This window comes from Oncorhynchus gorbuscha, linkage group LG18 (assembly GCF_021184085.1).
Source record: "Oncorhynchus gorbuscha isolate QuinsamMale2020 ecotype Even-year linkage group LG18, OgorEven_v1.0, whole genome shotgun sequence".
In the NCBI taxonomy this organism is placed as follows: Eukaryota; Metazoa; Chordata; class Actinopteri; order Salmoniformes; family Salmonidae; genus Oncorhynchus; species Oncorhynchus gorbuscha.
In genome coordinates, this window is record NC_060190.1 from 18,590,421 (window position 1) to 18,606,376 (window position 15,956).

General features: G+C 40.5%; 1 protein-coding gene across 1 annotated transcript in view; it reads left to right on the forward strand.

Annotated features, from left to right (window-relative positions):
• The window catches only part of LOC124003046 (nidogen-1-like), a 74,092-nt gene that overhangs the window by 645 nt on the left and 57,491 nt on the right, over window positions 1-15,956 (forward strand). Inside the window, exon 2 of the mRNA XM_046311032.1 lies at window positions 15,425-15,727. Within this exon, the coding sequence (XP_046166988.1) occupies window positions 15,425-15,727 (303 nt within the window). The remainder of the gene's footprint in view (window positions 1-15,424; window positions 15,728-15,956) is intronic.

A 15,956-nucleotide genomic window follows, 5' to 3' on the forward strand; every position in this document is an offset into this window, starting at 1 on the left:
TAGCATAAATTGCTCAAATCCCATGAATTGGGGGGATGAAAGGCCATGTGGAATGTTGCTGGGAGGGTGTGGAATGTCAGTCAATTCATTATGTGACTGATAAGGCTATCAATGCCCACCTTCATAAACAATGTCTTGGCTCTGTGCCTCCTTATACTGTAGAATATCACATACCAACAAATCACGTGATGATGGTTGATAGAGAATGATACATTCATTGATCCACAAATGTCTTTAGTTTAGAATGTTTCAGATCTTCCCAAGCGCTTGAATGTTGCCCAAAATGTCACATTGGCAATTGTCACCCCTGTTGTCCCCAAATGTCCACCCCCCCCCCTCTCTCTCTCTCTCTCAATTCAATTCAAGGGCTTTATTGGCATGGGAAACAAATGTTAACATTGTCAAAGCAAGTGGAGTAGATAATACACAAAAGTTAAATAAACAAAAATTAAAAGTTAACATTACACTCACAGAAGTTCCAAGTTCTCTCTCTCCCTCTCTCTCTCGCTCTCTCTCCTACATTTTTGTATGATGTATATATTGCATTATAAGTGAATTTCCCGTTAACTATGGACCCCAGACAGTAAGGCTTAATTAACCCAAACAATGACTAGTCTGTTCATTAAAAAGCGCTAAGCCCCATTGTTGAAGATTGACAAAACATTAAACCCAGAAGGTCCAGGTAAACTCATCCCAATGCCCCATTAGAAAGCTTTGTCTGTGATGTGACCCGCCTTTTGTCGGATCAAAAGACAGAGACGGCACAGAGAACTGATGAGGTCCCCACACCTCAGGACTATTGTTTGATTTATCTCCAAAGAGGCTACAGAGTGACCTTAAGGCTCTGACATACCGGTATGATTGTCAAACGTTTGTCTGTCGACTGTACTTAGCACCTCTGAACAGCGTCGGTAGTCAATCTCTTTTGTGTTCACACAGCAAAGACCTTGGAAGGTGTCAGCCACTCAGTATTGTTAACTTCTTGGTGACAGGGGGCAGTATTTTCTCGTCCGGATGAAATGCATGCCCAAATTCAACTGTCTGCTACTCATCCCCAGAATATATGAATATTATTATATTTGGATAGAAAACACTCTGAAGTTTCTAAAACTGTTTGAATCAAGTCTGTGAGTATAACAGAACATATTTAATAAGCGAAACTGCGAGGACAAACCATTCAGATTTTTTGGGGTTTTGAGGTCACTCTCTTTTCAATGGGTTTTCATTGGGAGTCCCAATTTCTAAGGGACCTTCTTGCAGTTCCTATCGTTTCCACTGGATGTCACCAGTCTTTAGAAATTGGTTGAGGTTATTCCTTTGTGTAATGAAGAAGTATGTCCATCTTGAACGAGGGTTACTTGAAGTGTACTGTTAGATAGAGGTGCGTGACCAGAAAGCATGCTTCAGTTTGTTTTCTTCCTGTATTGAACACAGATCATCCCGTCTTCAATTTGATCGATTATTTTCGTTAAAAAATACCTGAAGTTGTATTACAAGAGTAGTTTGAAATGTTTTGGCAAAGTTCACAGGTAACTTTTGAGATATTTTGTAGTCACGTTGAGCAAGTTGTAACCGGTGTTTTTTCTGGATCAAATGCACCGAATAAATGGACATTTTGGATGTATATCGACGGCATTAATCAAACAAAAGGACCATTTGTGATGTTTATGGGATATATTGGAGTGCCAACAAAAGAAGCTCGTCAAAGGTAAGACATGAATTATATTTTTATTTATGCGTTTTGAGTCGCGTTTTTCAACCCCATAGAAAATCTTTGGAGGGAGTTGAAAGTCCGTGTTGCCCAGCAACAGCCCCAAAACATCACTGCTCTAGAGGAGATCTGCATGGAGGAATGGGCCAAAATACCAGCAACAGTGTGTGAAAACCTTGTGAAGACTTACAGAAAACGTTTGACCTCTGTCATTGCCAACAAAGGGTATATAACAAAGTATTGAGATAAACTTTTGTTATTGACCAAATACTTATTTCCCACCATAATTTGCAAATAAATTAATAAAAAATCCTACAATGTGATTTTCTGGATTTTCTTCCCTCATTTTGTCTGTCATAGTTGAAGTGAACCTATGATGAAAATTACAGGCCTCTCTCATCTTTTTAAGTGGGAGAACTTGCACAATTGGTGGCTGACTAAATACTTTTTTGCCCAACTGTATATCCATATACAGTGGGGAGAACAAGTATTTGATACACTGCCGATTTTGCAGGTTTTCCTACTTACAAAGCATGAGGAGGTCTGTCATTTTTTAAAATCATAGGTACACTTCAACTGTGAGAGACAGAATCTAAAACAAAAATCCAGAAAGTCACATTGTATGATTTTTAAGTAATTAATTAGCATTTTATTGCATGACATAAGTATTTGATACATCATAAAAGCTGAACTTGATATTTGGTACAGAAACCTTTTTTTGCAATTACAGAGATCATACGTTTCCTGTAGTTCTTGACCAGGTTTGCACACACTGCAGCAAGGATTTTGGCGCACTCCTCCATACAGACCTTCTCCAGATCCTTCAGGTTTCGGAGCTGTCGCTGGGCAATACAGACTTTCAGCTCCCTCCAAAGATTTTCCATTGGGTTCAGGTCTGGAGACTGGCTAGGCCACTCCAGGACCTTGAGATGCGTCTTACGGAGCCACTCCGTACTTGCCCTGGCTGTGTATTTCGGGTTGTTGTCATGCTGGAAGACCCAGCCACGACCCATCTTCAATGGGGGAAGGAGGTTGTTGGCCAAGATCTCGCATACATGGCCACATCCATCTTCCCCTCAATACGGTGCAGTCGTCCTGTCCCCTTTGCAGAAAAGCATCCCCAAAGAATGATGTTTCCACCTCCATGCTTCACGCTTGGGATGATGTTATTGGGGTTGTACTCATCCTTCTTCTTCCTCCAAACACAGCGAGTGGAGTTTAGACCAAAAAGCTATATTTATCAGACCACATGACCTTCTCCCATTCCTCCTCTGGATCATCCAGATGGTCATTGGCAAACTTCAAACGGGCCTGGACATGCACTGACTTGAGCAGGGGGACCTTGTATGCGCTACAGGATTTGAATCTATGACGGCATAGTGTGTTACTAATGGTTTTCTTTGAGACTGTGGTCCCAGCTCTCTTCAGGTCATTGACCAGGTCCTGCCGTGTAGTTCTGGGCTGATCCCTCACCTTCCTCATGATCATTGATGCCCCAGGAGGTGAGATCTTGCATGGAGCCCCAGACCGAGGGTGATTGACCGTCATCTTGAACTTCTTCCATTTTCTAATAATTGCGCCAACAGTTGTTGCCTTCTCACCAAGCTGCTTGCCTATTGTCCTGTAGCCCATCCCAGCCTTGTGCAGGTCTACAATTTTATCTCTGATGTCCTTACACAGCTCTTTGGTCTTGGCCATTGTTGAGAGGTTGGATACTGTTTGATTAAGTGTGTGGACAGGTGTCTTTTATACAGATAACGAGTTCAAACAGGTGCAGTTAATACAGGTAATGAGTGGAGAACAGGAGGGCTTCTTAAAGAGCCGGAATTCTTACTGGTTGGTAGGTGATCAAATACTTATGTCATGCAATAAAATGCTAATTAATTACTTAAAAATCATACAATGTGATATTCTGGATTTTTATTTTGGATTCCGTCTCTCACAGTTGAAGTGTACCTATGATACAAATTACAGACCTCTACATGCTTTGTAAGTAGGAAAACCTGCAAAATTGCCAGTGTATCAAATACTTGTTCTCCCCACTGTACATACACGTATGCATACATATACACATATATACATACACATACCTATATTGATATACATACTTTTTAAAGAATATACCTTTATTATTCCCTGCAAAGCCTACCACCCTTCCCGCAATTGAAGTAAACTAATAAACACTTAGGCTTCTACCTTCAGTTTATACATCTTATACACATTTTACAGAGACAATCTATTTTACAATAGTTATATTATGTTTGTTTTTAGTCCTTCCTCTATTTCTGATGTCCATCCAGTTTGATACAAGTTCCTTAATTTTTCCCCCTTCTACTTGCCTCTTCCATTTTTGTGGTAATGCTGCAATGAATTGGTTGTAATTTTGGGAAGAGCAGACATTTCCATATGTCTGTGTTAGCTGCATGTGTGACAACTCCACGAGTCCTATTTATGATATCATTCACTAAAATTACACCTTTTTAAACATGTCTTCGAAAAATATGTTTTAAAAAAATCAATTAGTATATTTGATTTTAACCACAATATTTGTTGTATTATTTGTTCTGTCTTTTCAGGTGGATTAAACTGAAATTGCAACCAACCTTCTAAGGCTTTTTTATTTTTAAATAACGATATTTTGGAGATTATTTCCTTTTCAAACAACCGAAAGTGAGCAGGTGTAATCTGAATAAAGGGAAAAAGGCCATTCTTGAACATAGGATGAGACATTCCTACCAATTTACTAGAGAACCAGTTTGGACTTAAGGATAACTTATGTATGACTGATGCCTTTAGTGAGAGGTCTAATGCTTTAATATTTAATCATTTCTGCCCTCCGGATTCATATTCGTTATATAAATAGGCCCTTTTAATTTTGTCTGGCTTGCCGTTCTAAATACATTTGAATATATTTTGTTGATATAATTTATAAAGCAGGTCACTAGGTGTAGGCAAAACCATAAGCAAATAGGTCAACTGTGATATGACTAAATAGTTAATCAGGGTGATTTTACCACAAATAGAAAGGTATTTTCCTTTCCATGGTAGCAAGATCTTATCTATTTTTGCTATCTTTCTATAAAAATGTATTGGAGTGAGAATATTTTTCTTTTGGGATTTGTATACCGAGTATGTCCACATATCTGTCAGACCATTTAATTGGTAAACTACATGGTAATGTAACATTTGCATTTTTTTATTGATCCAATACGTAATATAGTACATTTATCATAATTTGTTTTAATCCAGAGAGGATAGCAAAAGTATCTAGATCCTCTATGAGGCCGTGGAGGGATTCTAATTGTCATTTTAAAAGGAAACATGAATCATCAGCGTACATTGACACCTTATTTTTAAGCCACGGATTTCTAATCCCTTAATATTATTGTTTGATCTCATTTTAACAGCTAACATTTAGATGGTAATAATAAATAGATATGCCGATAGTGAACAACCTTGTTTTAATCATCTAGATAGTTTAAAACTTTCTGAGATGTAGCCTTTATTTACTATTTTACACCTAGGGTTACTATACATAACGTTAACCCATTTTATAAGAGATTCCCTAAAATTGAAATATTCTAGGCATTTATATATAAACTCATACTTTATAGTTTATCAAAAATCTTTTCAAAATCAGCTATGAAAACCAGGCCTGGTGTCCCCGAAATGTCATATTATTCTATTGTTTCCAGTACTTGTCTTATATTAACTCCAATGTATTGACCATGTAAAAAAACATGTCTGATTAGGATGAATAATATCTGACAATACTTTTTTAATTCTAATGTGCCAAGCATTTTGCTAAGCATTTTGCTAGGATTTCTGCATCACAACACTGAAGTGTAAGAGGTCTCCAATTGTTTTAATGGACTGGATCTTTATATATACTACTTGGGTCCTGTTTCAGTAATAATGATATTAGACCTTGTTGCGTGTCTGATAATCTACCATTTATATAGGAGTGGTTAAAACATGCTAATAAAGGTCCTCTGAGTATATCAAAAAAATGTTTTGTATACTTCCACTGGTTCCATCCAGGTCTGGAGTTTTCCCAGTGAACTGCACTAACTTGGCAGCTAACACAGGCAGCTGTTTCATGGAAACTAGCTAATACATTGTGATTTAGTTATAATATCAATACTAGCTACAGTGGTTAGCTAGCTTGGAGGAAGTATTTAGTGCTGTATGCATTGCGTCTATGCGCTTAGCTAGCTACCATCCCATAGCCTACATTTCATATGAAATGTGACTGGCTCATCCCTGGATGTACGGACAAAAAAGCTGGATGAGAGAATGCCAAGAGTGTGCAAAGCTGTCATCAAGGCAAAGGGTGGCTACTTTGAAGAATCTCAAATATAAAATATATTTTGATTTGTTTAACACTTTTTGGGTTACTACATGATTCCATGTGTGTTATTTAAAAGTTTTGATGTCTTCACTATTGTTCTACAATGTAGAAAATAGTAAAATAAAGAAAAACCCTTGAATGACTTAGGTGTGATTTGATGTTATTTTAAATGGACAAAAGATGTGCTTAATAAAATAAAAAAAAGGACATTTCCGAGTGACCCCAAACTTTTGAACGGCAGAGTATATATTATTATTTTGTTGATTGCAATGGAATCATGCATTGCATGTTTTTTCTGTTCAGTTTTGATCTCATTTCCTTCTAAAAAAAACAAACACAAAAAGCCCAGAATGTTTCAATGCGTGACAGCAAACAGAAGATGAACATCTTCCGTTTGTGTTGTATGGTCACTGGTGTGAGTTTGTTTAAGATAAATCAGAGTGACGTTTTCCTGCTTGTCCTTCACCGTCGTGGTCTGTTGCGTGTCATCTGTAAGCTTCAGCAACGAGTTCTAAGATCTGCTTTCCTCCCACCAAACTCTGCTCCCACACCCCCTTGTGCATGTGGGATTTCCCCTTCACTCTCAATCGCGGTCAGTCGAGCTTCAGCAAATGCCGAGAGCTACCCCTCCCTCCATCCGTTGCTCCCTCTCTCCCTCGGTTTCTTCCCTCTTTCCCTCTCCCCCTCCTCTGATGCACAGGTCGAGGCTGTGTTGCTCTAGTCAGTGCCTTTCCAGCTGTCCCAGCAGCTGTCTTTTAAATTGCCCCCCCCCCACACACACACACACACCTACCTCCAGGAGGGAATGTTTAGAGGTTGGTAGAGGGGTAGAGGGTGGATATGTTTGTGTGAGTGGGGAGTTGGGGAGTTTAATTCTTTCAGTGCTCTGTAGGAGTAGGAGAAGAGTGTGTTTGTTCAGGAAGAAGTTTTGCGACTTGTTATATTTTGGGTGTTAAAGTGCATTGAGATGGTCAATGTTGATTCTCTAACTCAGTGTACTTCTGACTAACTATATAATGGCAAGCATTTAGCTATACTAGCAATAACATTTGCTAAACATGTGTATCTGAACAAGAACATTTGATTTTGACACTTTCCTAATATTGAGTTGCACCCCTCTTTTTGGCCCTCAGGACAGCCTCAATTTGTCAGGGCGTGGACTCTATAAGGTGTCGTAAGTGTTCCACAGGGATGCTGGCCCATGTTGACTCCCAATGATTCCCACAGTTGTGTCAAGTTGGCTGGATGTCCTTCGGGTGGTGGACCATTCTTGATACACACTGGAAACTGTTGAGCGTGGGAAATCCAGCAGCGTTGCAGTCCTTGACACAAACCGATGTGCCTGGCACCTACTACTATACCCCTCTGAATGGCACACATACACAATCCATGTCTCAATTGTCTCAAGGCTTTATCCTGTCTCCTCACCTTCATCTACACTGATTTAAGTGGATTTTTAGAAGTGACATCAATAAGGGATCATAGCCTTCACCTGGATCCACCTGGTCAGTCTATGTCATGGAAAGAGGAGGTGTTCTTAATGTTTTGTACACTCAGTATATATTTAAGTGCACCTTTTTTAATATACCGGGCTTTTAAAATGCAATATTGGTGCACAATTTCTACTTAAAATATCAAATGGATGCAAAAGGCACTCTATTCGTGGAATGACCCAGGTAATAATTATTCAGTGGGAATCTTAAGGATTTAACCACAAACAATGCCATTATTAGACTAACACTTCTCTAAAGCTGGACAGGAGGCAAGACTGCTTGGTTTGTTTTCTCTCTCTCTCTCCCCTCTCTCTCTCTCTCTCTCTCTCTCTCTCTCTCTCTCTCTCTCTCTCTCTCTCTCTCTTTTTTTGTCTAAGAAAACAAGTAGTTGGTTCATCTTCTCACTTCCTCCTCTCTCTCTCTCTCTCTCTCTCTCTCTCTCTCTGTCTCTCTCGCTCTGCTTGTCTTTCCCCTCAACTGATAATTATGATCCCAAGTGTCTGTATGATGTAACCAAGATGCTGTTCCTGTTCGTACCTCTCAGGAAAGCTTTACAGCCTTGCATAACTTTACAGCCTTGAACTTCACAGTTTTCTCTTGGGTGCGCTTTTCCAGACCAAGACCCCCCCATATTCCTGGACTAAAAAGTCATTTTTTAAGCCCACGTATCCAGATTAAGCCCACTCCTGGATTCTGAAAGCCTGCTCAGTGGAGAATGTCAGATTCTCTATTGAGCAGGCTTTCAAAATCCAGGAGTGGCTTAATTTGGGTAAATGGAAAGGGTCTCTTAAAGTGATATTGGTAATGCCTACGGGCGGCTTTAGTTTGATGTCCAAGACCATATCCGAAACAAAGAGAAGGGCTTCCTGTCTTCTCAACCCCTGGAGGACTTTAAGCCAAATTCTTGTCACATTGCAACCAAGCGACTCCTGCACTACAGGCATTTTCTTCAAGTCAAATACCTGCTGTGAGGGCAGCTATTCACCCAGATGCTTTTGTCATTCATGCATTCCTTTGGATGAAGTGTCGTTTAGAGACGAGAGCCAAAGGCTGAGCCTGAAACAGATGTAGTACTGTAGTCTAGATTCCCCTTTGGTCCAAGCCAAAGGCTGAGCCTGAGATCCTGAAACAGATTTGGTACTGTAGTCTAGATTCCCCTTTGGTCCAAGCCAAAGGCTGAGCCTGAGAGCCTAAAACAGATTTGGTACTGTAGTCTAGATTCCCTTTGGTCCAGCTAATAATAGTAAAATAATAATATATGGTATTTAGCAGACGCTTTTATCCAAAAGCGACCTTCTGTCATGTGTGGATACAAGTCTCATGTATTTAAATCAATGGTGTTTAGCCTAAAGACAAATATTTCAAATATTATTTGAAATCTTTCAAATAGTTTAGCCAGCTAAATCCCTCCGGCTTTTCAAATTCATTCAACCGGATGGGAGAATGGACATAACATCGGTTTAGTTCCGCTATTTCTCCTTGTGCCGTATGTAGTTGTTATCCGCCGTTTTCTTCTTTCTTCTTCTAGAGAACAAGCTAAATTCACAAGTAATTCCAGCTCGACCTAGGCTCAAATATTCAAAATCTGTCAAGAACTATGTGTCTTTGCTTGCACCTGCCAGGTGCACTTTTGAGACGTATCAATTAGTCCCATTGTGCCAGGCAAGTTCAGTCAAGCACAGCTAAACTATTTGAAAGATTTCAAATTCTATTTGAACTATTTTTCTTTAGGCTAAAAACAAGTTGATTTAAATACATGAGACTTGTCAGATGTGATTTGCGTCACATTGCTTCTTCCGTTGTGGCAAAGGCACCTGAGGCTTATGGCTCTGTTGTCTGGTAGCTAGTATAAATGTATAGACCATATATTGTGTTCCCTAAAGGTTATTGAAAAGAGCAGAGGCTCTGAACTATCTATTCAGACCCCAGTCTTACCTACAGGTTATGGGAATTGTGCTCTTGTAGTATTTCTCTAGTAGATAATTGTATGTGTGGGGTACAGAGATAAGGTAGTCATTCAGAAATCATGTTAAACACTATTATTTTACACAGTGAATCCATGCAACTTATTATGTGACTTGTTAAGCTCATTTTTACTCCTGAATGTGTTTATGTTTGCAATAATAAAGGGGTTGAATACTTATTGACTCAAGACATTTCAGCTTTCATTTTAAATTACATTTGTAAAAATCGATTGAAACATAATTACACTTTGACATCATGGAGTATTATGTGTAGGCCAGTGACACAATCTATTTTAAATACAGGCTGTAACACAACTGTAAAAAGTCAAGAGGTGTGAATATTTTCTGAAGACACTGTACTACAGTAATTTACGCAAAAACACAATAGTAAATACTACAGTATACTACAGTCCGTAAAAACACTACATGAATTACTATAGTATACATTTTCTGGGGTCTATAGTTAACTGTAAATACTACAGTATATGACAATAAATAGTACAGTATGCACTGTAGTGTTTTTGCAGTACAAATCAATAGTAAGAAGGTGTTTCTAATGTTTGGTATACCCTGTGTATCACAATACAATATAGGTCAGCGAGTCATATCCATATTTCACAGTATAGGAAATATTCCCAAGCACTGGCCTTAGACCAGCTTTTCTTCTCTGTTCTTTATTATGATTTGACTACACAACAATGCATTCGGAAAGTATTTAGACCCCTTGACTTTTTCCACATTTTGTTACGTTACAATACGTCATAATGACAAAGCAAAAACTGTTTTTTAGACATTTTTGCAAATGTATTAAAAAAACAACGGAAATATCACATTTACTGAAGTATTCAGACCCTTTACTCAGTACTTTGTTGAAGCACCTTTGGCAGCAATTTTAGCCTCATCAAGTGTTCTTGGGTATGTTGCTACAAGCTTGGCAGACCTGTATTTGGGGAGTTTCTTCGATTCCTCTCTGCAGATCATCTCAAGCTCTGTCAGGTTGGATGGGAGCGTCGCAGCACATCTATTTTCAGGTCTCTCCAGAGATGTTTGATCGGGTTCAAGTCCAGGCTCTGGCTGGGACACTCAACGACATTCAGAGACTTGTCCCGAAGCTCCTCCTGCATTGTCTTGACTGTGTGCTTAGGGTTGTTGTCCTGTTGGAAGGTGAACCTTCGCTCCAGTCTGAGGTCCGGAGCACACTGGAGCAGGTTTTCATCAAGGATCTCTCTGTACTTTTCTCTGTTAATATTTTCCTCGATCCTGACTAGTTACCTAGTCCCTGCCATTGAAAAGCATCCCCACAGCATGATGCTGCCACCATTACGCTTCACGGTAAGGATGGTGCCAGGTTTCTTCCAGACGTTTGACATTTGGCATTCATGCCAAAGAGTTCAATCTTGGTTTCATCAGACCAGAGAGTCTTGTTTAGGTGACTTTTAGCAAGCTCCAAGTGGGCTGTCATGTGCCTTTTACTGAGGAGTGGCTTCTGTCTGGCCACTACCATACAGGCCTGATTGGTGGAGTGCTGCAGAGATGGTTGTCCTTCTGAAAGGTTCTCCCACCTCCACAGAGGAACTCTGGAGATCTGTCAGATTGACCATCTTGGTCGCCTCCCTGACCAAGGCCCTTCTACCCTGATGGCTCAGTTTGGCCGGGTGGCCAGCTCTGTAGTCTTGGTAGTTCCAAACTTCTTCCATTTAAGAATGATGGAGGCCACTGTGTGCTTGGGGACTTTCAATGCTGCATACATTTTTTGTACCCTTCTCTAGATCTGTGCCTCTCCACAACCCTGTCTTGAAGCTCTACGGACAATTCCTTCAACCTCATGGCTTGGTTTTTGCTCTGACATGCATTGTCAACTGTGGGGCCAATCAAGTTATAGAAACATCTCAAGGTTGATCAATGCAAACTGGATGCACCTGACCTCAATTTCGAGTCTCATAGCAAAGGGTCTGAATACTTTTGTAAATAAGGTATTTTTGTTTTACATTTTTTATACATTTGTAAAAATATCTAAAATTCTGTTTTTGCGTTGTCATTATGGGGTTTTGTTTGTAGATTGAGGATTCTTTTATTCAATCAATTTGAGAAAAAGGCTGTAACGTATTTGTTACTTTTATTTCTTATTTTTCTTAACTACATTGTTGGTTAAGGGCTTGTAAGTAAGCATTTCACAGTGAGGTCAACACTTGTTGTATTCGGTGCATTTAACAAATAAAATTGGATTTGATTTGGATCAAAATGTCGAAAAACCGAAGGGGTCTGAATACCTTCCGAAAGCATTGTACAGTGGGACAAAAAAGTATTTAGTCATCCACCAATTGTGTAAGTTCTCCCACTTAAAAAGATGAGAGAGGCCTGTAATTATCATAGGTACACGTCAATTATGACAGACAAAATGAGAATAAAAAATCCAGAAAATCACATTGTAGGATTTTTAATGAATTTATTTGCAAATTATGGTGGAAAATAAGTATTTGGTCAATAACAAAAGTTTATCTCAATACTTTGTTACATACCCTTTGTTGGCAATGACAGAGGTCAAACGTTTTCTGTAAGTCTTCACAAGTTTTTCACACACTGTTGCTGGTATTTCGGCCCATTCTTCCATGCAGATCTCCTCTAGAGCAGTGATGTTTTGGGGCTGTTGCTGGGCAACACGGACTTTCAACTCCCTCCAAAGATTTTCTATGGGGTTGAGATCTGGAGACTGGCTAGGCCACTCCAGGACCTTGAAATGCTAGTTACGAAGCCACTCCTTCGTTACCCGGGCGGTGTGTTTGGGATAATTGTCATGCTGAAAGACCCAGCCACGTTTCATCTTCAATGCCCTTGCTGATGGAAGGAGGTTTTCACTCAAAATCTCACGATACATGGCCCCATTCATTCTTTCCTTTACACGGATCAGTCATCCTGGTCCCTTTGCAGAAAAACAGCCTCAAAGCATGATGTTTCCAACCCCATGCTTCACAGTAGGTATGGTGTTCTTTGGATGCAACTCAGCATTCTTTGTCCTCCAAACACGACGAGTTGAGATTTTACCAAAAAGTTATATTTTGGTTTTCATCTGACCATATGACATTCTCCCAATCTTCTTCTGGATCATCCAAATGCTCTCTAGCAAACTTCAGACGGGCCTGGACATGTACTGACTTAAACAGGGGGACACGTCTGGCACTGCAGGATTTGAGTCCCTGGCGCCATAGTGTGTTACTGATGGTAGGCTTTGTTACTTTGGTCCCAGCTCTCTGCAGGTCATTCACTAGGTCCCCGCTGTGGTTCTGGGATTTTTGCTCACCGTTCTTGTGATCATTTTGACCCCACAGGGTGAGATCTTGCATGGAGCCCCAGATCGAGGGAGATTATCAGTGGTCTTGTATGGCTTCCATTTCCTAATAATTGCTCCCACAGTTGATTTTTTCAAACCAAGCTGCTTACCTATTGCAAATTCAGTCTTCCCAGCCTGGTGCAGGTCTACAATTTTGTTTCTGGTGTCCTTTGACAGCTCTTTGGTCTTGGCCATAGTGGAGTTTGGAGTGTGACTGTTTGAGGTTGTGGACAGGTGTCTTTTATACTGATAACAAGTTCAAAAAGGTGCCATTAATACAGGTGGAGGACAAAGGAGCCTCTTAAAGAAGAAGTTACAGGTCTGTGAGAGCCAGAAATCTGGCTTGTTTGTAGGTGACCAAATACTTATTTTCCACCATAATTTGCTAATAAATTCATTCAAAATTCTACAATGTGATTTTCTGGATTTTGTTTTCTCATTTTGTCTGTCATAGTTGAAGTGTACCTATGATGAAAATTACAGGCCTCTCTCATCTTTTCAAGTGGGAGAACTTGTACAATTGGTGGCTGACTAAATACTTTTTTGCCCTACTGTATATACAAAAGTATGTGGAAAACCCTTCAAATTAGTTGATTTGGCTATTTCAGCCACACCCGTTCCTGACAGGTGTATACAATCGAGCACAGAGCCATGCAATCTCCATAGACCACTGGTTCTCAACCCTGGTCCTGGGGACATTTTTGTTTTTGCCCTAGCACTACACAACTGATTCAAGTTATCAACTCATCATGAGGGTTTGATGATTTGAATCAGGTTTGTAGTGCTAAAGCAAAAATACAAATGTGCACCCCTTTGGGCCCCCAGGACCAGGATTGAGAACCACTGCCATAGACAAACACCGGCAATAGAATGGCCTTGCTGAAGAGCTCAGTGACTTTCAACGTGGCACCATCATAGGATGCCAACTTTCCAACAACTCTAAGTTCGTCAAATTTCTGCCAGAGCTGCCCCGGTCAACTGTAAGTGCTGTTATTGTGGAGTGGAATTGCTAGGAGCAACAACGGCTCAGCCGTGAAGTGATAGGCCACACAAGTTCACAGAACGGGACCGTCGAATGATGCAGCGTGTAAAATCGACTGTCTTCGGTTGCAACACTCACTACCAAGTTCCAAACTGCCTCTGGAAGCAACGTTAGCACAAGAACTGTTAGTTGGTCACTTCATGAAATGGGTTTCCATGGCCGAGCAGCCACACACAAGCCTAAGATCACCATGCCCAATGCCAAGCATTGGCTGGAGTGGTGTAAAGCTCGCCGCCATTGGACTCTGGAGCAGTGGAAACGCATTCTCTGCAGTAATTAATCACGCATCGCCATCTGGCAGTCCAACGGACAAATCTGGGTTTGGTGGATGCCAGCACCAAAATGTAAAGTTTGGTGGAGGAGGAATAATGGTCTGGGGATGTTTTTCATGGATCTGGCTAGGCCCCTTAGTTCTAGTGAAGAGAAATCTTAATGCTACAGCATACAATGACATTCTAAATGATTCTGTGCTTCCAACTTTGTGGCAATAGTTTGGGGAAGGCCCTTTCCTGTTTCAGCATGACAATGCCCTCGTGCACAAAGCGAGGTCCATACAGAAATGTTTTGTCGATATCGGTGTGGAAGAACTTGACTGGGCTGCAACGAGCATTGACCGCAACCCCATCGAACACCTTTGGGATGAATTGGAACACTGACTGTGAGCCCGGCCTAATCGCCCAATATCAGTACCCGACCTCACTCATGCTCTTATGACTGACTGGAAACTGCAGCAATGTTCCAACATCTAGTAGAAAGCCTTTCAAGAAGATTGGAGGCTGTTATAGCAGAAAAGGACGGACCAACTCAATATTAATGCCTATGATTTTGAAATGAGATGTTCGACAAGCAGGTGTCCACATACTTTTGGTCATGTAGTGTATAAATAAAGCAGTCAGGCTTTGTCCAGGTTGAACTGTACCTAGATCAGTAGGTGAACCATATCACATTTAATGTCTGCTCTAGAATAAACTGATCCTAGATCAGTAGGGGAACCTCAGACATCTTTCACAACAGGGGGAGAAAGATACTCTATGTTCCCTGGGGGGAGGGGAGAAAGCCTTAACTAATGTGAAGGAGGTGTCATGGCATGTTAAGATTTACTGGGCAACTATTTTCACGAGGACCCTGACCGTGCTGGAAAACCAGATATTTACTTAACTGAGTTTGCAGCAGGAGAGGGTTCACTTGAGCATGTTTTCATAGCTACATTTGCTTCACATTGTCAAAATTCCTACGATTTCAATTCTAGTTGAAGTTATCATGATAAAATGTACTTTCTGAACCCTACAGCCGGTCATTCCCAGCAGTTTTGGGGTAAAAAGTGACAGGATCTCCGATTGTATCATGGACATTGACAATTGTGACTTCAACCACATTGTGGTTCAAAACCATCATTATCCAAAAACCTATTTGAACTGTAGGCTATATTTAACTTTGGCGTTATGAGAAAATCTTGAAGTTGCAGAAAATTCCGCCGAAAAATGATCATTCATGTCTTTGCTGATGATAACACATTTGTGATATTCCAATCCCAGATCAACACCAATGGCTTTCTGGCAGTAGAAGAACCTAAGGTGGAGTCGGAGTACATGGGAAAGATGCCTGCCAGCTTTGGAATGATAGCGATTTTCCTTGGAGATCTGGACAACAGCGACGGAGTGGGGAAGGTGTACTACCGGCAGGACAGCAGACCCTCCGTGCTTCTCCGCACCATTGACCACATCAGCCAGGCATTCCCTCAGGACGATGAGATCAAGCCCACCCACGCCTTAATCATCACATGGGAGAACGTGGCCGCGCACGGCGAGCATGGTCGAGGAGATGGGCTGGACAGAAAGGTAAGGAGAACCCTCATAGATTGGCCTAGATAGGGTCATATTAATTTTTATGTCTTTTAAAATATGTCATTGGATATATTGAACTGTTGATAAACTTGTTTTAATGCAACGTTGATGTGGATAGCATTTGAAATTATAATTTGACACCATTTCTTCTATCCACCTAATATGAAGTTGCCTAAAACCCATACATTGTACAATGTAGTTGCAGGTACAGTATAGTTAGAGT